The sequence below is a fragment of the Planococcus citri genome, chromosome 3, assembly GCF_950023065.1.
Source record: "Planococcus citri chromosome 3, ihPlaCitr1.1, whole genome shotgun sequence".
Taxonomy (NCBI): Eukaryota; Metazoa; Arthropoda; class Insecta; order Hemiptera; family Pseudococcidae; genus Planococcus; species Planococcus citri.
Window position 1 is genome coordinate 32,321,113 of NC_088679.1, and position 22,293 is coordinate 32,343,405.

The 22,293-nt window shown below is 33.0% G+C and overlaps 1 protein-coding gene across 3 annotated transcripts in view; it reads left to right on the forward strand.

Moving 5' to 3' along the window:
* Positions 1–22,293, forward strand: part of Klc (kinesin light chain) — a 35,415-nt gene that overhangs the window by 5,866 nt on the left and 7,256 nt on the right. For 2 of the 3 annotated variants that reach the window (XM_065357754.1, XM_065357756.1), the window contains exons 3-12: positions 5,794–6,460; positions 7,049–7,280; positions 10,798–11,022; positions 11,158–11,257; positions 11,359–11,587; positions 14,082–14,169; positions 14,307–14,477; positions 14,556–14,760; positions 18,753–18,979; positions 21,554–21,697. In XM_065357754.1, coding sequence (XP_065213826.1) covers positions 6,432–6,460; positions 7,049–7,280; positions 10,798–11,022; positions 11,158–11,257; positions 11,359–11,587; positions 14,082–14,169; positions 14,307–14,477; positions 14,556–14,760; positions 18,753–18,979; positions 21,554–21,697 — 1,650 coding nt within the window. In that variant the 5' untranslated portion in view covers positions 5,794–6,431. The remainder of the gene's footprint in view (positions 1–5,793; positions 6,461–7,048; positions 7,281–10,797; positions 11,023–11,157; positions 11,258–11,358; positions 11,588–14,081; positions 14,170–14,306; positions 14,478–14,555; positions 14,761–18,752; positions 18,980–21,553; positions 21,698–22,293) is intronic. The other variant, XM_065357755.1, reaches the window with a different exon arrangement.

The window sequence follows — 22,293 nt, forward strand, 5'->3', positions numbered from 1 at the left end:
GCTGGAGGCTCCAGAACTGCTCAAAATGGGTCGAAACAGTTTCCAATCGATTTGGCGTGTCGAAAATAGGGTATATCCCAAATTTCAGCATTCTTGGTCAATTTGGTAAAATTCTGATTTTTCCCCTCATTTTTGGCCTAAATTTGATTTTCAAAAATTCACCAAAAATCGAAAAAGGCACTTCAGCACTTGAAATTTTGACAGGTGACATTTTCACCTGGTTTTATACGGTTTAAAAATTTTTGTGCAAGTCCTATGTTGGAACGCAAAATCTGCGATTTCGGCTGACCTGTCCCAAATTGGCCTTCATTTTGTAAGTAGGGCCACTTTTTTCTGAGGACAAGGGTTAGAAATGTTCCGCAGGACTCCCCCTATAAGGAAAAAGTTGTCCCGGAGGATCGACGGGGGTGGGGTGCAAGAGATCCTTATGCGGGTTCAAAATTTTGATCACTTTTTTGCTATTTTTCAGTCACTCAAGTCACTAAAAAAATTAAATAGTGGATTTCATGCCTGATTGAGAATACTCGGATTGAAATTTCAAGAAATATTGGAAACTTGAAGGACAAAAAATGGGTCAAATTCGCATTGAATATCTCGATTTGTTCTTCAGCCAGTTCAATATAAGTATGGCTGCGAGGCATATAGTCTACTCAGTCGTGTCGTAGTCGTAAAATAGTACTGTATCTGTGTTCTGTGCTTGGTACATCATCAAATTAGAAAAAAAATTCGCTTATATGTTCGATATGAGCGACATACTTCATCATGGTGTCGTGTTTCATGTCGAGATAACGAAATTATTACGTACAAATATTTACGATAGACTACGGTTTAGCTCTTCATCGTCGCCGTCGTCGGTGACATATGCGTCGTCGTCGGGTTCGCGTGTTAAGTTTTCTCGACCCTCGAGCTACGTTTTAGTGATGAAAAAACTACATATCTTCATCGGAAAAGAGAAAAAAAACGAAGATACGTTGTAGTGCATGTTTCTTTACTGGAGAGAATCTCGAATTCAGATAAATGTACATAACACACACGTAGATAAAATATGCACCTTCTTATGTACCTATTACCTTATTGCCGAGTGTTGTTGACGTCGATTTGTTCGAAGGCTATGGTAGATTTTATTTTTTTACGATAAAAAAAATTCAATCGGCTTAATTAAAAATTCTGCGGCGTTGTCGCGTATTGTATAGTATTTGTTGTGGTATTTTCATTAAGTAAAAAGTACGCTCGTTTGATGGAATAAAATGAGACAACGAGGGGCAGTCAAGGGGAACGACCAAGTACTTACGTACATTAAGTACGATTATAATATAGGAGTTTAGTAGGGAAAAAACCACCGCCACAGATGAAACGACGCGATGTGGAGGTGAGGTACGAGTAGGTACTTTTTATAGTACGGTTTGTCGATGGAAATAGGTTATCATCGGGTTATCGTTGAATTTATATAGGTACTATTTTTCCATTATTTTAATTCTTCTTTGTTTTACTTATACACATTATTCTGCTAAACGCCGCATCGCGATACGATAAATATAGGTACCCTATACCCATCCTATACCTATCTCAGCACATTGCTGATGGGTGTACAGTACACAAAGAACACCTTTACGGTTTTCCAATGAATGAGTATACGTATTACGTACCTAGTGTTGTGTAGGCGTTACTACGGTGGTGAAAAAAACCACCACGTCGGGTCTGAAGGGTTGGTGGATGGCGGATTGGCGGGTTAACGACGCCGACGACCGGCGAGGACGCTTGTACACCCTGCGCGCTGCTTTTCAAGCTTTTCCCGAGCAAAAAGAGCCGTGTCTGTGTCGTGGATTCGCGTATATTGCGGCAGTGGCTGAGTGGCGGATTTTTTCGATGCATATGCTTGTTTTTTGTGGTGCGGCATTTATGTACGCTTCTTAATTTTATATAGTCGCGAATGCAGTGCTCTTATTCGTGTGCACGAGTGTTTCAATTTTTTTTCAACAGGCGTCGTAGGTTTGGGGTGAGAATGGGCGATTTTTTCGTGGTATTTTTAACTGGATTTGGAATTTGATGTTTTTTTTTTAGAATTTTTTAGTCTTTTTTTTGAGATTTGATGAAAATTTGATATTTTTGAAGATTTGAAGAAAAATCTCATGTTTTCAATTTTGAAAATTGGGAATTTGAATTAGTTGACAGAAGAAAATTTGTTTGGAAAATTGTATATGCAACAAAATAATTACATGAGTGATTCGATCGATTTTTCATTTTCCCAAAATCAAGATTCTCTCCTGTCACGTGGCATAAATCTGAATCAATGCTTACCAAAAAATAAGAAAAAGGCTGAAAACTACACAAAAAAATTCTAGTTTTTTTTTCAATTCGTGAAATTTAGTTCGAAGCATCAAATGAGTCTCTATGGTAGCGTATTTACAAAATTATTTTTTCTGGGTTCAACAATCCTCTCTCTCCTCTTCCACTGACGCACAAATTATTTTGTCAAATGTATCGAAATTCAATTTTTTTTCATTGTCAAAGTTGGTTGGGAATACTTTTCCATGCAACATTAATTTTTTTTCAGAAAAATGACCAAATTACTTTGAAGAATTCGAGAAAAAACGTAGATTTTGATCCTTAAGACGGCACTAAGAAATTTTCTGCGGGAAAGCTTGACTAAACGAGGGATAAAATAACATGAAATACGCATCAAATGAAACGAGAAGTCGAATTTGCCAAAAGTTATTTTTCCTCGGGCTTGACCAGCCATTTTTGTCTTATACTTTTTTTTGCTTGATTTCCATTAGTGACGAGTTTTGAAAAAAAAAAAAAAAAATGGCTCAAGTAGTGGAAATTCAACGAATTTGTCCAAATTCCGATTAAAGGAGAAATTGAAAAAATGAAGTCTTGATTTTGAAAAAGAAAGATAATTTTGATTTGAAATCGACTTTTTTCTACAGTTTGGTTTTGAAATACATACATAAATGTAAGTGCTTTTGGAAGCAGTATTTTTTTCGTCCTTTTCAGGACGTTTAGCAGTCTTGATAACCCTACAAGTCCTGTTTTTGTCCTGCATTTCTTCTTTTTTTTTTCTAATCAAATGTTGGAATTTTTTAATTCGTATGTTCTTTTTGTAGAATTGAAAATTTTACTGTAAAATTCTCAATTTTCCAACTCCTGATTCTTTAATTCACTTTCAGAACTTCCTCTTCAGCGAATGGAATGCTACGAAAATTTTCTTGAAAAAAAAAAAAAATGTATTCCTTTCCCCTGTTTCATCTTCAACAAACTGAAGACTACATGGAATGAACCAGACAAGTCGAAAATTTTCAAAAGTGAGTTTAGGGTCGAATTAAATTCACACTGAGGAGGGGGAAAATGTAGCCCATTTAGATTTTGAAAAAATTCGATTTCTTGTGGTAAAAATGGGCTTTAAGAAATAGAGGAGGAGAGAGAAATGAGCCAAGACCAAATCTGAGGCAAAAGGAAGAAAATTTCGACTCACTATGCCTCGAGTTGTGTTTGTGGGATGTTGTGTGATATATTTCCAGTGATTACTTTGATGCAAAATTCTAAAAATAAACTCGTTTAGAAAGTACGGATAAAAACACTGAACTTGTTTTTATACTCTGACCAGAAAATTTTTCAAAAATGTTACGTCTTCGCTTAATTTGAGCAAAAACGTATTGTTCTCTCTTCCCTTTTTCAAAAGTAATTTTTGATTTTTTTTTTTAGAACAAAATAAGTAGGTTGAAGGAAGAGCGATGAAAACATGAGAAAAGTGAAAAAGTTGACATGTAGAATTTTGACCTCTTTCCTCCTTCCATGAAAAAAGTCGTAAAAATGTTGCAAAATATCCTGAAAACGAACAATTCAAATGGTAAAGACATTTTTCTCGATCCCTACCCTCGAAAATTGAGAAAGCGAAAAAATTACTTGTAAAATTTTGACTCCCTCCTTCCTCTCCCCATATCAAAAAAGTAGTCGTTAAGTATTTTGAAAAAATGCCTACGTCAAAAGTTCTGTTGAAGTCGTGTTTTTTTTTATTTTAAAATTTTGTTTGATATCTTGTTAGAAAAATTTTCGAATTGGTTTGAGCTGGAAAGAGAAAGAGGAGGTTCTTCTGAAATTTTTGCGGAAACATAATTTGAGAAGTATCAATTTTTTTATTGGTTTAAAATCGATGTTTTTTTTCAGAAAGGTTTCAATAATAAATGACCGTAAATGGGCGATTTTTTCTCTTATATCTGAAATTTTCAAAATTTAGATCATTTCTGAAACTGGAGAAGAGAAAAAAAACATTTTAGAATTACAGTGGTGCCAACTTTCTGGTCATTATTACTGATTTCAAAAAACCGATAAAAGTTGATAAATTATTGGCTATTTTCCTCTGGCAATAGTGACCCAAAAAAATTGGCTCTGGTGTATTCCAAAAGATTTCTTCAGTTTCGGAAATCACATGTTTCGATGTTTTGGCGTAATTGATGCGAATATTCAAAAGAAAATATTTTTTTCAAAACACGAATTAACCCAAAAATAAGCGATTTGCAAAGATATACCTTTACCTACCTAGTAGAGTAATTGAGGCGAAAATGACTTCTTCTCGAATTCTGGTTTTTATGCTATTTCTCGTTTAATAATACCAGATGATGGTTTTTGAGCCTGCGAGCGGTTTTCAATCTACATCGCGGGGGGGGGGGGGGCGATTCTCAAGGGTTTTACGCTATCTCCGGCTGTTTTAAACCGATTGATTTGAAATTTGGGAGTTCAAGTTAATTAAGGGTAATGACCCTGAATTTTTTCAAATTTCCAAAATTTGGAAAAAAGTCAAAAAATTATATATTTTTACATTTTTAAGGGTATTTTCTAGCATTGATGACCTTTTTTAAAAATCCTATAATTTTTTTATGAAAAAATTGGATTTTACCATTTTGGGAACCTCTCTTCGGGTGACCTATATTCCTAAAATTCATATTTAGACTAATATCAACTCGAACTAGGAACATCGTATATTAAAACTTCAACGAAATGAGAAATTTTTGATTTTTTTTCTGCCTCATTTTTAAAAGGCTGGGCAGGGGTTAGAGTGAAAAAACAAAGATTTTTTTTCAAGAATTTCGCTTTAGAAGGACCCGTATTTCCCTTCAAAGGGCACCTCCAGAGCTAAACTGCTTTCTGAGTGATATTCAACTTCAAATGAAGGTTTCCACTGAATTTGTTTGAATTCTTACGTCATTTTTTTTTCGATCATCTACTTTAAATAAAGAGCATAATTATAGGTAATTCCATCCCTCCCGAAAACATGCCATAGTTGACCGAATTGATTCATCTAAACGTCTCTGCACAGAGACGACAGAAAAGAGTTGAATTTTCCATGTAATCAAATTTGTAACGAATTGCTTCAAAAAAACTTCTATTCATTCTCATTGAATTTGGCCGAAATTTAGTCTATGGTTACAATATTACCATCCCTCCCTCCCTCATTTAAAATTCTGAAAAAAGTTGAAATTTCATTTTCGTTTTTTCTCATTAAAAATCCATGCAGGACGACAGCTGCTTCTTATCCTTCCATCTACGACGTCTTTGTTTCATGTTTCTTTTTTTGCGTTTTTCTTTATTTTTTGTTTTGTTGTTTCAAACGAGCCTAAATTTTTTTACAAAACTTTTGCGTGCGTTTGTGTGCGTGTCGTGTTGTTGTTGTTGTTGTTGTTGTTGTAGTAGGCGTACTCGAGATAACGAAAAGAAATGAAAATATGCGGATAGCGATGTTAAATTTGAAATAGCTACATGTATTTTTTTGGTGATTTTGTATTGTTGGTATAGGAGCTATAGCCCATACGGTACCTACTACATGTTCGTGTTGCTCTTCTTCTAAAATACATACGTACCTACGTAAGAGGACGACGACGCCGGCGGTGCGCCGCCGCTAATTGGATGTTGGTTGGTTCTTGTACGATGCACAGCACACCTGAACTGCTCTCTCGAGTCTCGATTCCGAGGTACCTCTAAATAAGCGCATCGTCGGCGCAGCGGCGGCGGCAGCGACGACGGCGGCGGCTTCTCTTCCTCGCTAGAGAGTTGGAAAGTTATTGTCGTATAGACTTAGAGTTACTTACCTATGCATCTTCCTGGTGTAGTGTAATTACAAGCGCGGATCGCTGGTCAAATCTATCCTCGTGTCGTGGTTGTTGTGTAGGAGTCGAAGAAAACGAAAAAGGAAAATGAAAAACTGAACGAAATTCGATAAAAAACCTTACAAGTTTTTTCGGTCGATCGCGTAATTACTGTCGACGTTCGCTTCTACCTATAAGTAAGATAACCTATCGGTTGTGTGTACTTGAAAAAAAAACCATTAGTTGTGGTTGTTTTTGGACTTTGTGACAAAGGTATGTGTCGAACGGTGCGTTTATGCTGGTTCGGGCTTCGGGTAAATTCGATTCGCGATCGTATGGTTTTTGGATATGTCAAAAACGTATAACAGTTATCGGATGTAAGTTATCAAATTTTGATTTGTTTCATGGTACGTTGATCTTCCAGTACTGGGAGATCTGCTTGGTGGATGTCTAGCTGCAAGATTTGGATGTAACCAGGAGCAATTTTTGAGAAAAGATTGAGCAAACGTGGGGACTATTCGTAGAATTACGAGTGGCAAATATTTTTTGGAGGCAATTTCTTGGGTGAATGGAAAAATATTCTTGTGCTCACGATCAAAGTGGATGAACATTCATTTTGAAACGCACTGTACGATTTTAAAGTCATGTTTCTGTGGCTTTTGGTTGTTTCCAAATCCTGTGGTCAAGAATCCACTGTCCAGACTTCCTGTGTGGTAGATTGAACCTGTTTGACTGTTTTTTTTTCTTCTTCAATATTTTATGTTTATTATTTTTTAAATAAATATGTGCACGTATTGCTGTGCTATTGCAAGTAAAATGCAAGTGCACCATTTCTATTTGTATGTTTTATACTCGTATCTAGTAAATTTCCAAATATCTCCGATATTGGAAAATACACTTTAAGAACCGATGACTCGATCAACTAATCCTCAACTTCGGACTGTTTTGCTTTTCTTATGTTTTAGAAGAAAAATCGAATCAATCGGCAAAATGACAGTGATGAGTCAAGAAGAGTTAATCGTGAACACGAAAACGGTCGTTCAGGGCTTGGAAGCCTTGAAGACCGAACACAATTCCATTCTGAGCGGTCTGCAAGAAATCTCGTCCCATGTGCAACCATCGCCTTTGGTCGAAGAGAAACAACACATGGTGAAAAAATCGCTAGATATGATCGAACTCGGTCTCGGCGAAGCTCAGGTAAATTTACCCTAAGACGTAATACGTACGTAAGAAAACTCTGCCCCATCTTCCAAGAATATAGTACGTAGGTACATTTTGTTAGCAAGCTGTTTTTCATGTGTATCTGCTATACTTTTACTGCGTAGTTGGTCGTGGTGTTTTCCCCCTTTTTATTTTTACTTATTTTACACGTGGTGAATTATAGAGGAGTATTGGTGACCTGTTTTTTTTTTTCTCAACCAAGGATCGATTGCCGAATGTGTAAGGCTTCTTTTGTAATGTGTGGTGTCGTGACGTTGGATGGAACTGTCCAGGGTGAAGGAAAGTAGGAGGGAGTCGATTAGGAAGTGAACTTGGAACTTGAAAATTAACACGTAGCTATTGCAAGGTTTCGAAACGCGATGTTTTGGCGATGTTTGTTCCGGAGTGAGCCGAAATATTATGAATTTAATGGGGTTGAATTTGTGGTTGGTTAACGTTGGGTTTTTGGAGGTTGTTTTTGGGGGCTAGGCTGATTATGGTGTTTAAAAGTTGAACTTTTTCGAAGAGTCCTCCTTTCGATCATCAAAGGAAAAATTCTGAGTATTCCCCAAGTATTTTTTTGAGTGTTGATTTGGAAAAATCAACTCACAGTTTGTGAAAATTGTTTTGAATTCACTTTCTTTCAGTGCAGAATTGAAGAATTTTTGGCTCCATGTGAACTTTTTTTTTTTACACCGGCGCTCACTCCTTCCTCCTCCCCCCTCCACACTTCAAAAAAGTGTCCCAAACTGCAGACAATTTTTATATCGAGATAAAAAAGACGCCAAAATCGCTTGCAAACATTGTACTACCGAGAAAATTTTCAGTTGTCGAATTTCATTTTTAAATTTTTTGTGGATTTTTAAAATTCAATATTGTCTAAGTTTTTATGGAAAAATCGAAATTTGATAAAATAGAGGTAGAAAGCCGAAATATGGTTTATACCTTCTTTTTGACCTTTCACATTGATTTGTGGTAGTTTTGAGCTGTTTTAGAGCCTCCAGCAGATTCTTCTTATTTTATTGTGTTGAAAAAATTCGGAATTTCACTTTGGTTCATTTTTACGATAATTTTACCGAAATTGCGCCGTCTGAAAAACTGCTGGAGCAGATTTATAGAAGGATTCAAACTATCACTAGTCTATTCGAGAGATCAGTGATAATGATAAGACATGGACCAGACCTGAGACCTCAATCTTTTTAGATTTTGATCTTTGTCGTGGAAAATAAATAGTACCTACATTTTAAATTTTCAAAAATTCGTCCAAAATCGAAAAATTCAATTTTTTGATGAATTTTGAACATTTAAATTTGCTCTTTTCCTTCGAAAAAACCGAAATTAGCTCAAATTGAGGTTAAAATCTGAAACTTGATGTAGCTACATCTTATTTACGACCCGCCAAATCGATAGAGATGATATTAAACCATCGAACTTCTGCAAATTTTTGGACTTTTCAATTTTAAAAAAATCCCCTCCCCCACCAAAAAAATGCGAATGAAATTTAAAACCTATGAAACAGAAATCTGGGTGTCTAACGGTCATGTCATGAAAGTCATGAAAAAGTCATGATCGTGAATTTCGCTCGATACGCATTTGAAAATTTTTTTAAAAGCCCACAAAATAAAAAAAATGAAAAATTTGTTCAAAAAATCAGAAAAATTTAAAAAAATCCTCGCAGTTTCAGGTAATTAATTTTTGGGGGGGGGGGGGATACTTTTGTATGCGGTAAAAATGTGAAAAATAAGGTCATGAAAAAGTTATGATTTTTTATCTGGGAAATGAATCTCACTAGTGGCCTTTTTGATAGATTAGGAAACAATTTTGAAACAACCACAAATTGATTCTGGAAATAAGAAGATGGCTATGAAGTTCAAATTTCGAATGGTTATCTTATACTTATCTCTATTTGATCAAATTTTGATTTTTTTTTTGTAAGAGGTTGGGTGAAAGTTTCAATTCTCTGAAATTCGTCAAAACTTGGTAGATTCAATTGAGTCTGTGAAATTTTTTGGGTCACTTTTTTTTGGTCTCTTGTTGATGAAATTTTTTTGTCGATCACGATACGTTCTTGGAGAAACTGAACCAATTGACGATTTTAGTAATTATTATAGATAGATATTAACTATTCAAGGTATCTGCTAGATCATCAAAATCATCAAAAAGATTATCCTTTTGGTCATAAATTGAACACAATTTTTGAAAATGAATCGAATATTACAAAAATTGAATAATAATTTGTCAAAAATGTATTGATGAAAAATGTAAATAATGGAGCAAAAAAATTTTCAAAAATTGTTTGAGAATTTGTTGAAATAAAATTTACTAAAAATTGATGAAACTAATTGAAAATTGAGCAAAATTTTGCAAAAATGATCAATAACAAAAAAAGGTATAGAAAATTACGAAAATATTGATCGAATATCGAAATGAAATGAAATTGTGAAAAATCACATAACTCTGAAATTCCTAACAATCCCGACATGATGGAATTTCTTCATTATTTTTTCAGTGATCTGCGCGAAAAATTCTATAAAAATCGCTCAAAGTGAAATTTCAAACCTGTGTAATTTTTTAAAAAGGTCGTCTAAAAGTGGAAATATGATTTTGATTATCCTAAAATCATCAAAAGGTCAACCTTTTCCATTTTTTTTTTGATTTGGTAGACACCTTGCTATTATTCCTGCGATTACTCTCAACTACCGAAATTGTTTCATCTTTGCTCTGAAAAAATATGAAGCATTGAAAAAATCTTACCTAAATACTAAAATACCTGAACGAATGTTTCTAAAAATGTAAGTATCGAAAAAGAAAAAAAGCAAAATTGAAGCATTCGGAAAAAAAACCAGTCAGATGTAGAATTGAAATTGAAAATTCGTCGTATCAACTCCACCACGCGTATAAAATAGTTATAGGGTCGAGCAAGCTGCTGGAATTCGATTAGGGTGTATAGAAGTAGGTGCCTTTTTTATTCGAGCAGGGAAAAAAAAGAGAACGTAATTATTTTACATGTCAAAAAATAGCTCAACGATTGAATAGAAACGAGCGAATTTCATTTGATTAATAATTCATAATTCATAGATGATTTTCGTAAGGTAAAATGGAATCTCTTCCCATCATTTATGAATACCTCTTGGTTGTTTTTTTTTAATCCTTGGGACTTTAGGGATGGCGGTCGTACGACGATTATAATGCGTAATATTTTTTTATGACCGTTTATTACGTATTATTATAATGTCGTATACGATTTATCGATTGTATCAACTGGTGCCGTTCCACGTGCAAAAAATAATTCTTTTTTTTTTGTTTCGAACTTTATCGAGAACATTTCCTGGTACCTAACTATATACAAATGCGACTAGCGTAAAAAAAAGCACAAACTAAGCAACACCCTCGATAAATGATACACATGAAAATGAACATGTTCAATTTGAAACTCAACCGTATGTCTATGCACATTAACCTACCTATAATTTTGATAATTAATAATCACATACTTTGTTTCTCGATGGCTTAGGTAATGATGGCGTTAGCATCGCATTTACAAATAGTCGAAGCGGAAAAACAAAAATTACGTACGCAAGTTCGTCGCCTATGTCAAGAGAACGCCTGGCTTCGAGACGAGTTAGCCAATACGCAGCAAAAACTACAAGCGTCTGAACAGAACGTCGCCCAGCTAGAAGAAGAAAAGAAACATTTGGAATTTATGGATTCGATTAAGAAATACGATAGTGATATAACGGTACGTGGTAAACGCAGACGTGATGTGTGAAAGGGAAATGAGAACTATATTTCTTCACATCTTTTTTTTTTTTTTTTTTAATTGCTCACCTTCCTGCGACTAACGACCTATGAAATATTTTTTTTTCGCACGTAGGGTGATAACGAGTCGTCGAACGAAGCGAAACAAGATAGACAGAAAAGCGACGATCCTGTAGTCGATCTGTTCCCCGAAGATGAAAATGAAGAAAGAAATAGTAAGATCCGACGTCGGGATTTTGGACGTTTTAGCCTATTTTGAAGGAATTGATAAATTTTGAACGATTTTTTAATCATCGATAATGTGCTGTTTGCGCAGATATGTCTCCTACACCTCCGTCACAGTTCGCTCAACAAGTAAATGCCGGTTACGAAATACCGGCTCGGTTACGCACGCTGCATAATTTGGTGATACAATATGCCTCGCAAGGTAGATACGAAGTCGCTGTTCCGTTGTGTAAACAGGCTTTGGAAGATTTAGAAAAAACCTCCGGTCACGATCATCCCGACGTGGCGACCATGTTGAATATTTTAGCGTTGGTTTATCGGTAAGTGTGCTGTTGAGCTTTGAGCCAAGTTCAGGTTGACATCGAGTTGTGTTCTTGAAGAGATGAAATGAAATGAGGAGTAAATGTTCCCAAAATTGGAAAACCCCACGTTTTTAAAAAAATTTTGAACATTTCATTGTTGCTTTCAGCTCCAAAAATGGATACCATAAGACAGTGAACCTCTTATAATAATTTTGTCGCCTCCCCTGCAGATGCTGTAGGAAGGTGGGAGGTTGTGTGTTTTAAAATTTTTGAAAACCATCAAAATTTGCCTAATTGAAATATTTTTAATTTGAAAATTGAACTAAACTCGTATGATCCTTTTTAGGGTATGAAGGGCATACGCTGGGTAATAAAGGAACTCCCTGTGCCCAAAATTTCGATGATCCATATTTTATTTTGAAATTTTGTCCACATGAACCCTTTCAAGTTAAGTACTAAAAATGTGATGATTTTATTCGTGATTCCAAACATTTTCTCGAGTACTCAGGCATCTTTTTTTTCAAGTGTAATTTGTAGTATTCCTTGGACTATTTTACAATTATTTTGAGATACTTTATCAACTTCTAATGATGTTTCTGGCATTTGCTGCCAAGTTCAACTCAATTTTTCTTTTTATAAATTTCAGTCATTTTCGTGCCCATTGTACTGTTTTTATGATCCTTTTTGTAATTTTTGCCAAAAATTTCACTTTGATTTGATCTACTTATTTTATTTGCAATGTTTGAAAATTTGCTCAATTTTCAAGAAATTTTGCTCTAATCCTGAGATACGTATTTTTCAATTTATAGCCATTTTGATTATTTTTATGTAACATTACAATAAGTTTTAACGTTATTTCGTCCAATTTTGATAATATTTCTATTTGACCAATTTTTCGTTATTTTTAAAATAATTTTTTAATATACCTATTTTGGGCATTTTTGCGGTATTACTCTCAAATGTTCAGATGGTTCATCAGTTTTCGGTCACCTCCAAGCTGGTCCTTTTTTGTCACTTTCTTTGGGGTGGGGGGGGGGAGAGCACTAATTCTCGAAAGTTGTAAATCCATAATTTTTTCTACTCCCCTCCCACCTCAAACATCCATAAAAAATTGAATTTCGCCTTACATATTTGTTCAAAAATCTTCTTTTTATTCCAAAATTATTGTCAAACAAAAAGTCCTGTTTTTTGTCAAACTTGCTTATAAAGTTCGTCTGTTTTTTTTTTTTTGGCCAAATTTGCCCAAGTCCTAAATTGTTAATTTTTGTAAAAGATTCCAAAATGCCTCAATTTTTTTAAAATAAAAAGAAGTGTTTTCGCATGATTGTCAAAATTTTCAAATCTGGTGAAATTGTGAAAAAAATAGTTTTTGTCAAAATTGTTAAACAGTCCTGTTCTTGCCAAACTTGAAAAAAATTTGGTTTTTATCAAAATTGTCAGAGAGCGTCAATTTTTGGCCCTGGAAGTAGTTTTTTCTCTTAAAATAGTCAAATGATCTCAACTTTTGCCAAAATTGCAAAGAAATAGTTATTTTGTTTTTTTTTTTTTCAAAAACGTTCAGAAAGCATTATTTTTTGCTTTGCCTGCCTAAAAAGACCTCTTTTTATTTCAAAGTTTGCCAAACAAAAGTCCACCTGTTTTTTTTACACAATTGCTTAAAAGCCTTTTTTTTGTCCAATTTCATATTTTTCCTAAACTCTTTTCATTTTTTTCAATTTTATAGAAAAAATTCTTCAATTTTTTTCAATTTTATGGAAATTTTTCGATATTTTTGAAAAATTTTTTGGGGCACTTTGAAGGCACTCCCACAAAAATTGCTTAGTCTCCTAGTATTTTTATGACATTTAAAATTTTATTGCTCTGTCGTGCTGATTTCTTATCAATTTATGGTAATTTTCAATAACTGAGGACTGAGGAGCCAGCTTCATAAATTTTATTATACTTCTACAGTTTTTAACAAATTTTCATTCAACTGAGAATATTTGACCTCAACATTTCTCTTACATTTTGAGACATTTCCGGCGGTTTTGGCAAGATTTTATGAACGAGACATTTCATCGAGTTTTAGTCCTTTTTAGGAAACAGATGTCGTTTTATAATCATTTACAAAATTTTGAAATTTGTTTGAAATTTTGTACAAATTTTTAAATTAGTAAGCGTGTAAAATTATGTAAAAAAAACTTGAGTTTTTGAAAATGTTCAATTAATGTTTTTTCAATTTTTGAAATTATTTTACCTACCAATTTTTTTGAAATCAACTTAACATTCTTGAGTAAATTTTAATCAATGTTTTGTCAAGTTTAATGAGGTTTCCTGACGTATTGATCTGTGATTGCCATAATTTTTGCTGCTAGAAGAAGTAAAATGATATCATATATGTATTGTTCAATTTTGATCCTCTGACTCTTCCTTGATACTCGTCGCTTACCGAACTTCAATTAATCATTAAGATATTCATTCTTACCAAGCCACATGACAACGTTGCTAATTTTCTTCATTGTATTGTTTCCAGTGATCAGAACAAGTACAAAGAAGCTGCTAATTTATTAAACGATGCATTGGCTATTAGAGAAAAGACTTTAGGAGAAAATCATCCTGCTGTAAGTATGCTTACGTAGAGCTGAAGTTGAGTAAATTATTCGAAAAATTTATCGTACGCTTATTCGAAACATTTATCAACTGCTAATGTGTATTTCACAGTGTCTAATTAGCTGATATTTATTGTTATTTTCGACAGGTGGCAGCGACATTAAACAATTTAGCCGTATTGTATGGTAAACGCGGAAAATACAAAGAAGCCGAGCCGCTTTGCAAAAGAGCGTTAGAAATACGCGAAAAAGTATTAGGAAAAGATCACCCGGATGTTGCGAAACAACTGAATAATCTGGCGTTATTGTGTCAGAATCAGGTACTGTACTATAATGTTGGTTTACGTCAGCTTTGATATGTTCGAAGAGACGAATGTCTAATTTCGATAATTTTCCAGGGCAAATACGAAGAAGTAGAAAGATATTATCAACGAGCGTTGGAAATATACGAAATAAAACTAGGACCAGACGATCCGAACGTGGCGAAAACCAAAAATAATTTAGCTTCGTGTTTCTTAAAACAAGGCAAATACAAAGAAGCCGAAATTCTTTACAAACAAGTATTGACCCGAGCTCACGAAAAAGAATTCGGAACCATCGACGGTAAGAGTCAAATTTACGCTTTGTAGTCCCCGAACATAGCTTTACACTTACCCCCCTTCAGCCTGCGGTAAAAGGGAAACGTTTTATATTTTTTTCTCGGCTAATCAGATGAAGGAAAACAAAAAAAGACGACCGACTGTGTATTCTGATTTTCTGTATAGTTTATAAACTTGACAATGTGCTGTATAAATGTATATAGTTTTTAAATGATTTTTTTTTTCTTCCTGGATGGACAAATTTAATGACGCTTAGCGAATATTTTGCCCCTTCTTTTACCTGTGTTTATTTTTTCATTTTTAATTTGACAACTTTTTTCTAAAAAAAGTGAAATATTTCTCAGGTGTTCATTCCTCGAACTGTGGTTAAAGAGAAAAAACATTCCATTGTGTGAATTTTTTGTAACTACATTTTTTACGGATGTGTTTTTTTTATCCTTTATTTATATTTTAAATATTTTTCTCTTTTTATTCGTCTTTTGAATGATTAATTTTTTTTTAACGCGATGAATACCTACATGTCATTCATTAAGTTACCTAGGCCGACTTGATTGGCTCGTGTTATTATACGTACCTACTACCTACGTTGCCTGAATGCCTTTTGAATGAGTTTTCAATAAGTAAGGGTTGTTAGTAGATAGAATACGTAGATCTGTTTTTTTTCCTGTGTATTTTACGTAGTAATCTCTGTTTTCGCAATCTTGGTTAGTTGTTTTTTTAAATGAGAGGTTTCGTTTTGGAAATTCGAACGTGATGATTTTTTTTTGAATGGGTGTATTTTAGAATTACCTGAAAAGTGTTCTGAATTTTTTAACTGGGGTGTGCTTTGTTGTGATCTGAGTTATCAGTATTAATAAATGTGTTTGTTTCATCGTGGTCTTGTTCCTTTAAAAAAAAAACTTGATTTGTTAAGTTGGGGCATTTTTTAAGAGAATTTACTTAAATTCATTCAAGCTTAGAAGCATAAAAAATGAATCAATTTTACAGCAAGATGAGTTGAATTATATTTTGAGATGAACATGCTGAAATGTAAAATGACAAAAATAGCAAAATAATTTTTTTTCTTCAAATCTTAGATAAGTATTATTTGTCCCTTAATAATTGAATTGAGTACATACATATATTCGTATATTGTCTTTAAAAATTGATTAGTGATTCTATAATCAAATTTTTTTTAAATTACTCGTCCAATAAATTCTGAATCTTGGAAAATAAAAATGAGATTCCACTAAACACTGTTCAGATTTTTCCGAGTTCAAGTGAAACGAACATTCCTGATTTGAGAATCTATTGATCTCACGCGTTCGATTTTCCAAAATAGATAATTCTTTTTTCATTTTTATTTCTAATTTAGGAAAATTGAATACTCGTTTTAGTATTGTATTTTTTTAGTTTCGTGTTTTATGAGTTTCTACCTGGTTTACATCTGAACTAAGTTGAGAAAATTGATGCAATAAGATGGGTTGATATCAATTAAAGACACTTGCATCGTTGATTGTTTTCTAACTTTGATTTTTTTTGAATTTCGTGGTCATTTAAAAAAAAATGAAATATAGAAAATGATAAGTATGCTACATATTTTTATTTCGATTCGAAAAAACTTGAGAACTTGTGAAAAGTAACCAATGAGGTGTTCAGCTGTTTTGAAATTTGAGCAAAAAATAATGGCCAAATTATTTCAGCAAGTCGCTGAAGTGTTATCAACTCTAAAAATGTGAAAAATCTTACGTGATGGAATTTTTTCATCATTTTTTTCAGATCAAAGTAGAATTTGAAACCTACGTACCTACCTATTTTTTTTTTTTTTTTTAAAGTTCATCCAAACGTGAGAATTTGGTCATCCTCATTCCTCAAGTGATTAAAAAGTCTTCATTTTTCATTTTTACGATTGACCAGGCACCTTGTAGTTAAAGTTTGAAAAATTGAAAAATTTCCTCAAATGTTTCAACATTTTTTTCACAGCATTAAATATATTTAAACTATTACAGACGCCCAAAATTCATTTTTGTCAGGTTCAGGAGTTCTCTAATTGATAAAATAATTAAAATAAAAATAATAAAAATGAAAAAAATCCGAGTAAGTAATAGTTTTTCCCTTAAAATAATATCGTTTTGTGATTTTTTGAACTTTTAATTACCTATCGCCAGAGGGTAGATTTCTAAAAAAATAAAAATAAAGACCTATCTTAATGTACTGCACTCTTTTTCACCTTTTTCAAGAAAATAAAAGTAACAGAATTTCAAGACTATCACTTTTCAAGACATACAATTTTCAATTTGGAAAAGAGAATAACAGAGTGTACAAAAAAGTTGTCATTAATAATCTCAAAGAGCGAAAATTTGAAATTTTTTATAACTATTTCCCCCTTTCTCTTCCCTCTTCCCACCAAAAATTTGAAAGTTTGAGTATTTTTGGCCCTCTTGGACATGCTGCATGTAAAATTTCATCGAAGTTCCAGGAATAATGATCTTTTATAAAAATTTTTGGAAGGAATAGATATCTTGAAAATTTGTTAGAATATATGTATCTACATACTTTCATTTTTTTGGATCAAAATTTCAAAAATTTGAACCTTTGTTTGATAGAAAATTGAGGGATGGGAGGGAGAGGGTCATGTACTTATTGAAAAATTTTGAATTTCTACTACGTTTTTTTGAGTTGATTTTACTGCATGTTCTTGCCAGACTCAGTCGTGCAATGTTTTTCAAAAAGCCTGAAAAAAGTACGAATGTTTTCAATTTTTACGATTTTTGATGGGATCTTGAAAGACAGTTCAGGATACCAGCTAATCAAATATTTTGAAAACATACTGAACCATCCTGTATAATATTTAGGTATTGAAAACGTTAGGATTACCCAAGGTATTCCTTTTGGAAAAAGACCCGTGCATTATGTGGTACAGAAACTTAGTTCAGGTGTAAACATTATTGCTTAAATTACATAAATTTTATCACCCCTGCCCTGAAATTCAAACATCATTTTCAACCGATATCTTTCTTAATCTCGGTATCGATTGTTTATAAAATGTCTGCTTTAAGTGATTGCCGATTATTATCGTATTTAGCACGATACACATAATTATAATATCGTCGATTTATTATATCTATTTTTTTCTTTTATCACTTACCTAATACCTAGCTAGTAAAAATAATGCGGAGTTCCTTGTATACGGTCTGTTAATGCGTAGGATAAATTCTAATTAATTAGGAAGTAAAGATTTTGGGTGGATGAGATGTTTTTTTTTTTTTTTTTTTTTTTTTTATTCCTTCGTTATTGGACTGTTTTTTTTTTTAATATGAATATATTATGCTTTCTTGGCTGTATTTTTTCTTATAATGGATTTATTTGTAAATTGGCACAAGAATGTTTTAGCCTGTGTATTTTTTGTGTAGGTACCTATATATTTTAGTTCATTATCGCCTATGCTTTTTTAAAAAATATTTTAATTATAAGCGCACATACGTGAAATATGTATGTATGTGTATTGTTTTCATTACTTTTTTTTTTGTTTTCATTTTCAATAAAAATTTTTATCTTATTTTGACTTTATTACGTTTTTGACCTGTGTACTGGATGTATGTATAAACATTGTAACGAGTAATGTGAAATTGACATCGAATTTGATAAATAATTATTGGTACGTGTAGAGCTTTTTATTTTTTTTGAAATTTTTTTGTAGAACATCACCACCGACTTGCTGTTGATTGTTTTCAGAGGTTGTTTTTTTTTTGTTTTAGTTGCATTTTTTTTTTTATTTCATTGTGCGCTTTAAAAGTGTAGTGTGTTTCCCTCGTGTATAATAAATTTAGATAGGAAAAAACAAGGACTTCGCTAGTGTTACGATTTATGTACAACTTTCTATCTGTGTAATTTAATAACATATTAGAGATTAAGTTGGTCGTCGCGAAAAGTTTTCCCTTAAATTGTCAGGCTTAACCTCTGAAAACAGTAACAGGTAATAGTTGGTGACTAACTTGTTGTGTTTTGTTTTTTTAGGTGACAACAAGCCTATATGGCAAGTGGCCGAAGAAAGAGAAGAGAATAAGAATCGTAGCGCCGGTAATGCCCCTTATGGCGAATATGGCGGTTGGCACAAGGCTGCGAAAGTAGACTCACCTACGGTCACAACGACGTTGAAAAATTTGGGTGCGTTGTATCGTCGACAAGGCAAATACGAAGCGGCCGAAACCTTAGAAGATTGCGCTCTGAGGTCTAGAAAAGAGGTAGGAAAATAAAGGATCGAGTCATTAGACGTATTATATACGACATGATACCATACCCGGAGTAGTAGCTTTTCTTTTGACGTGATGGCCTTTTATGGCTTGTATCTATCGATGCAGCGTAGTGCACGTGCGTGCGAGCGTGCGAGCTAAAGCATGAAAAATAATCGAGTTGCCAACCCGAATTTTTAAAAAAGTCCCTGAAATCTCCTTACAAAATTTAATTTTGGAATACAGTGGTCCCAATTTTATGGTCATTATTGTCAATTTTTAAAAAAAATCGAAATAATTTAGTAAATTTCTAGCTATTTTTCTAAATTTTTCAAAATAAAAATATTGAATCGTGATATTTTGGAACACCTGATCATTTTTTTTTGGGATTTTTACAATAGGTACACCCATTTTTGTCAAACTTGATTCTTTCAGGACTCGGACTAGGTTACTTTTCGTTTTCAAATAACTAAATTACCAAAGATACTAAAATTTTTTTTTTTAATTTACTTCCTAAAATAACACTTTTTCTTGAATTTTTAAAAATTAAATTTTTTCAAATCTCGAGTCTACTTCTTAGCGCTACAGTTACAAGAAGCCCTGTTTTTGACTGAAATTGTCGAAGTCTCACTTTTTCCCAAAAATAGTCAAAAGTTACGACTTTTGTCAAAATTACCAAAAGTGCTATTTCTTGGCAAAAATTGCTAAAAAATTCTTTGCAAAATTTCCAATGTCCAACTTTTTCCCCCAAAATTGCCCAAAATCATTAAAAAAAAGTCTTGCTTTGTTGAAAAGAATTGCCAAAAAAACCTTGATTTTTGCCAAATTATCAACGTCTCGCTCTTTGTCAATATTTTCCAAAAAAGTCACTATTTTTCAAACAAAAAGTGGCAAAAAAGTTTCAGTTTTTGATAGCAATTTCCAAAAAGTCTTAAAGATCTTACTTTTGCCAAAAATCATTGGCAAACTTTTTCGTTTTTTACTAAATTTCTAGAAAATTTTTTTTAAGAACTAAAACTGCTAAAAATTACTAGAAGGTTTCACTTTTTTGTAAAAAATTATTGCAAATTATCGCTTTGTTCAAATTATTTCAAGAAACCTCAAATTTTTTTCCCAGAAATTTGCTTGAAAGTTAAAAGTCCAACCAAAAGTGTTGTTTCTTGCCAAAAATGCTGAAAATTCTTTGCAAAATTTCCAATGCCTCACTTTTTTTTCCAAAAGTTGCCCAAAAATCTTGCTTTGTTTTAAAGAACTGCGAAGTCACTCTTCGTCAACGTTTTCCAAAAAAGTCACTGTTTTTACCAAAAAGTTGCAAAAAAGTCTCACTTTTTGACAGTAATTTCCAAAAAGTCTTAAAGAGCTTACTTTTTGCCAAAAATCATTGACATTCTTCCTGTACTTTTTTAGAAAAATTTTGTGTTTTGATTTCAATTTTTCAATATTTCTTGAGCCTTATATGTAGCTGCTTTATGACGTCACATCTTAAAAATTGATGACTGGATAACAGATATTTGAAAAATTCAATTCAAAACAAATGAATTTCTGTTTGAAACACATTTGTGGGGTTCCATGGAAAAGGGGCCTTAGTAATTTTTTTGTTTTTTTTCTTTTACAATTTTGAATGATCGTATTAAAATTTTTTTAAAAATTAATTTCACCATATTCAGTGATATTAAAGTGTTCTTCCGTTAAAAAAAAAAAAAAAAAAAAAAAAATTGGAAAATGTTTGCTGGTAGAAAAAAAATTGACCAAGACCCCTTTTCCATGAAGCCCCTCATTTTAAACATGTTTAAAACACGTTTTACCCCCCCCCCCCCCCACAGTTTTAAACAAGAAAAAAAACCTGCTTTAAAATGAAAAAAAGTTTTTTTTAAACATAGTTTTGTACAATTCTGGCTTTTTTGCCAACTTTTGGTAAAATATCTCTGGCTTTCACTAAAATGGTCAAATTTTTGCTTTTTTTGTCCGATATTGTCAAAAAATTCTCACATTTGTGTCAAAAACTGCCGAAAGTTGCGAAATAGTCTCATTTTTCTGACAACAATTCTTAATAAAATATTTTGGCTTTTTTGTAATTTTTTTTCTCGTGTATTGACACGTTTTGTTTACGTCTCATAATTTTTTTGGTTACTTATTTGTAGATTAACTTTTTTCTGAAAAAATTTGGTACGATTCTTCTTATTTTTCAGTTTGGAAAAATGTGTCAACCAAAAGTAGGGAAAAATTTCTCTCAAATTAGGAAGTGTAGGTACCTACAGGGAGGGGTACCTCTTCCATTAAAACTGTCCATTTTTGAAAATACGATATTTCAGAGTAGCATAAAATGTAACTTGGGCCCTACTGTACTCAATATTTTTCAGAATTTTAAACAATCGATGGCCTTATATGTATCAAGGTGCATTTCTCAAGTTAAATTTTCATTAAACCTGTAGATTCAAAAATGCACTAAATACGATATACAATTCAATCCCTATAAATGAAAATGATTGATAAAGAAGCCCCTGAATTATCCGAGGTTCTCCCTCACTCCCTCCGGGGTTGGCAACTCCGAAAAATGGCGCGTATTTAAACGAGGCTTATGTTTAGGCTTTGGATAATATCGTGAAACAGACTAAAGTCGCACAAATCTTGGGCGGCGGAGGTAATGCCGGAGATAGAAGGAGTATCAGATCGAGTAAACTGATCGGATCAAGGGAATCGTTAGAATATGAGACTGGTGCTAATGAAGAGGTACGTATTCATACAGCGAGATATTTCCCGCTCAGCTCCCTTTACCTATTTTTTCTCTTTCCTATTTTGCACTTTAACACTCCGATATGCCAATTGCACCATCATTAAAGCACATAGCCTTTTTTGTATACGTTGATGCTTTTTTATATAATATTCTGTATTGTTTTTTTTTTTACTTTTTTTTCTTTTACTTTGGTACACGATAGCGCTAACGCTTTGTTTTTTTGACCGAGTGGCGCTTGTAATGAAGTCTTGTCGCTTGGCCATGTTTTCTTGGTGTGACGTTCAAGACGTAGGCTGTTAATTTTTTTTTTTTCAATCGATTACGTATCAGTGATGCGAATCGATCACTGAATTTTATGGGTTCATTTTAACGTATGGAACTTAATGAATCTGTAAATCATTAACGTATGCGTTCGATGCTGCGTGTTTCGATGGTACTACATACCTATACTACTACTCGTATTACAGGCCTCTTATCTAATATTAGCCTCTATACAACTGCAATACCTTTCATTTTTTTCCTGTTTTGAAAAAAATATGTTTTTTTTCTTGTCATGATCTTGAAAGAAATTGACTTTTTGGCGGGCTTTTGT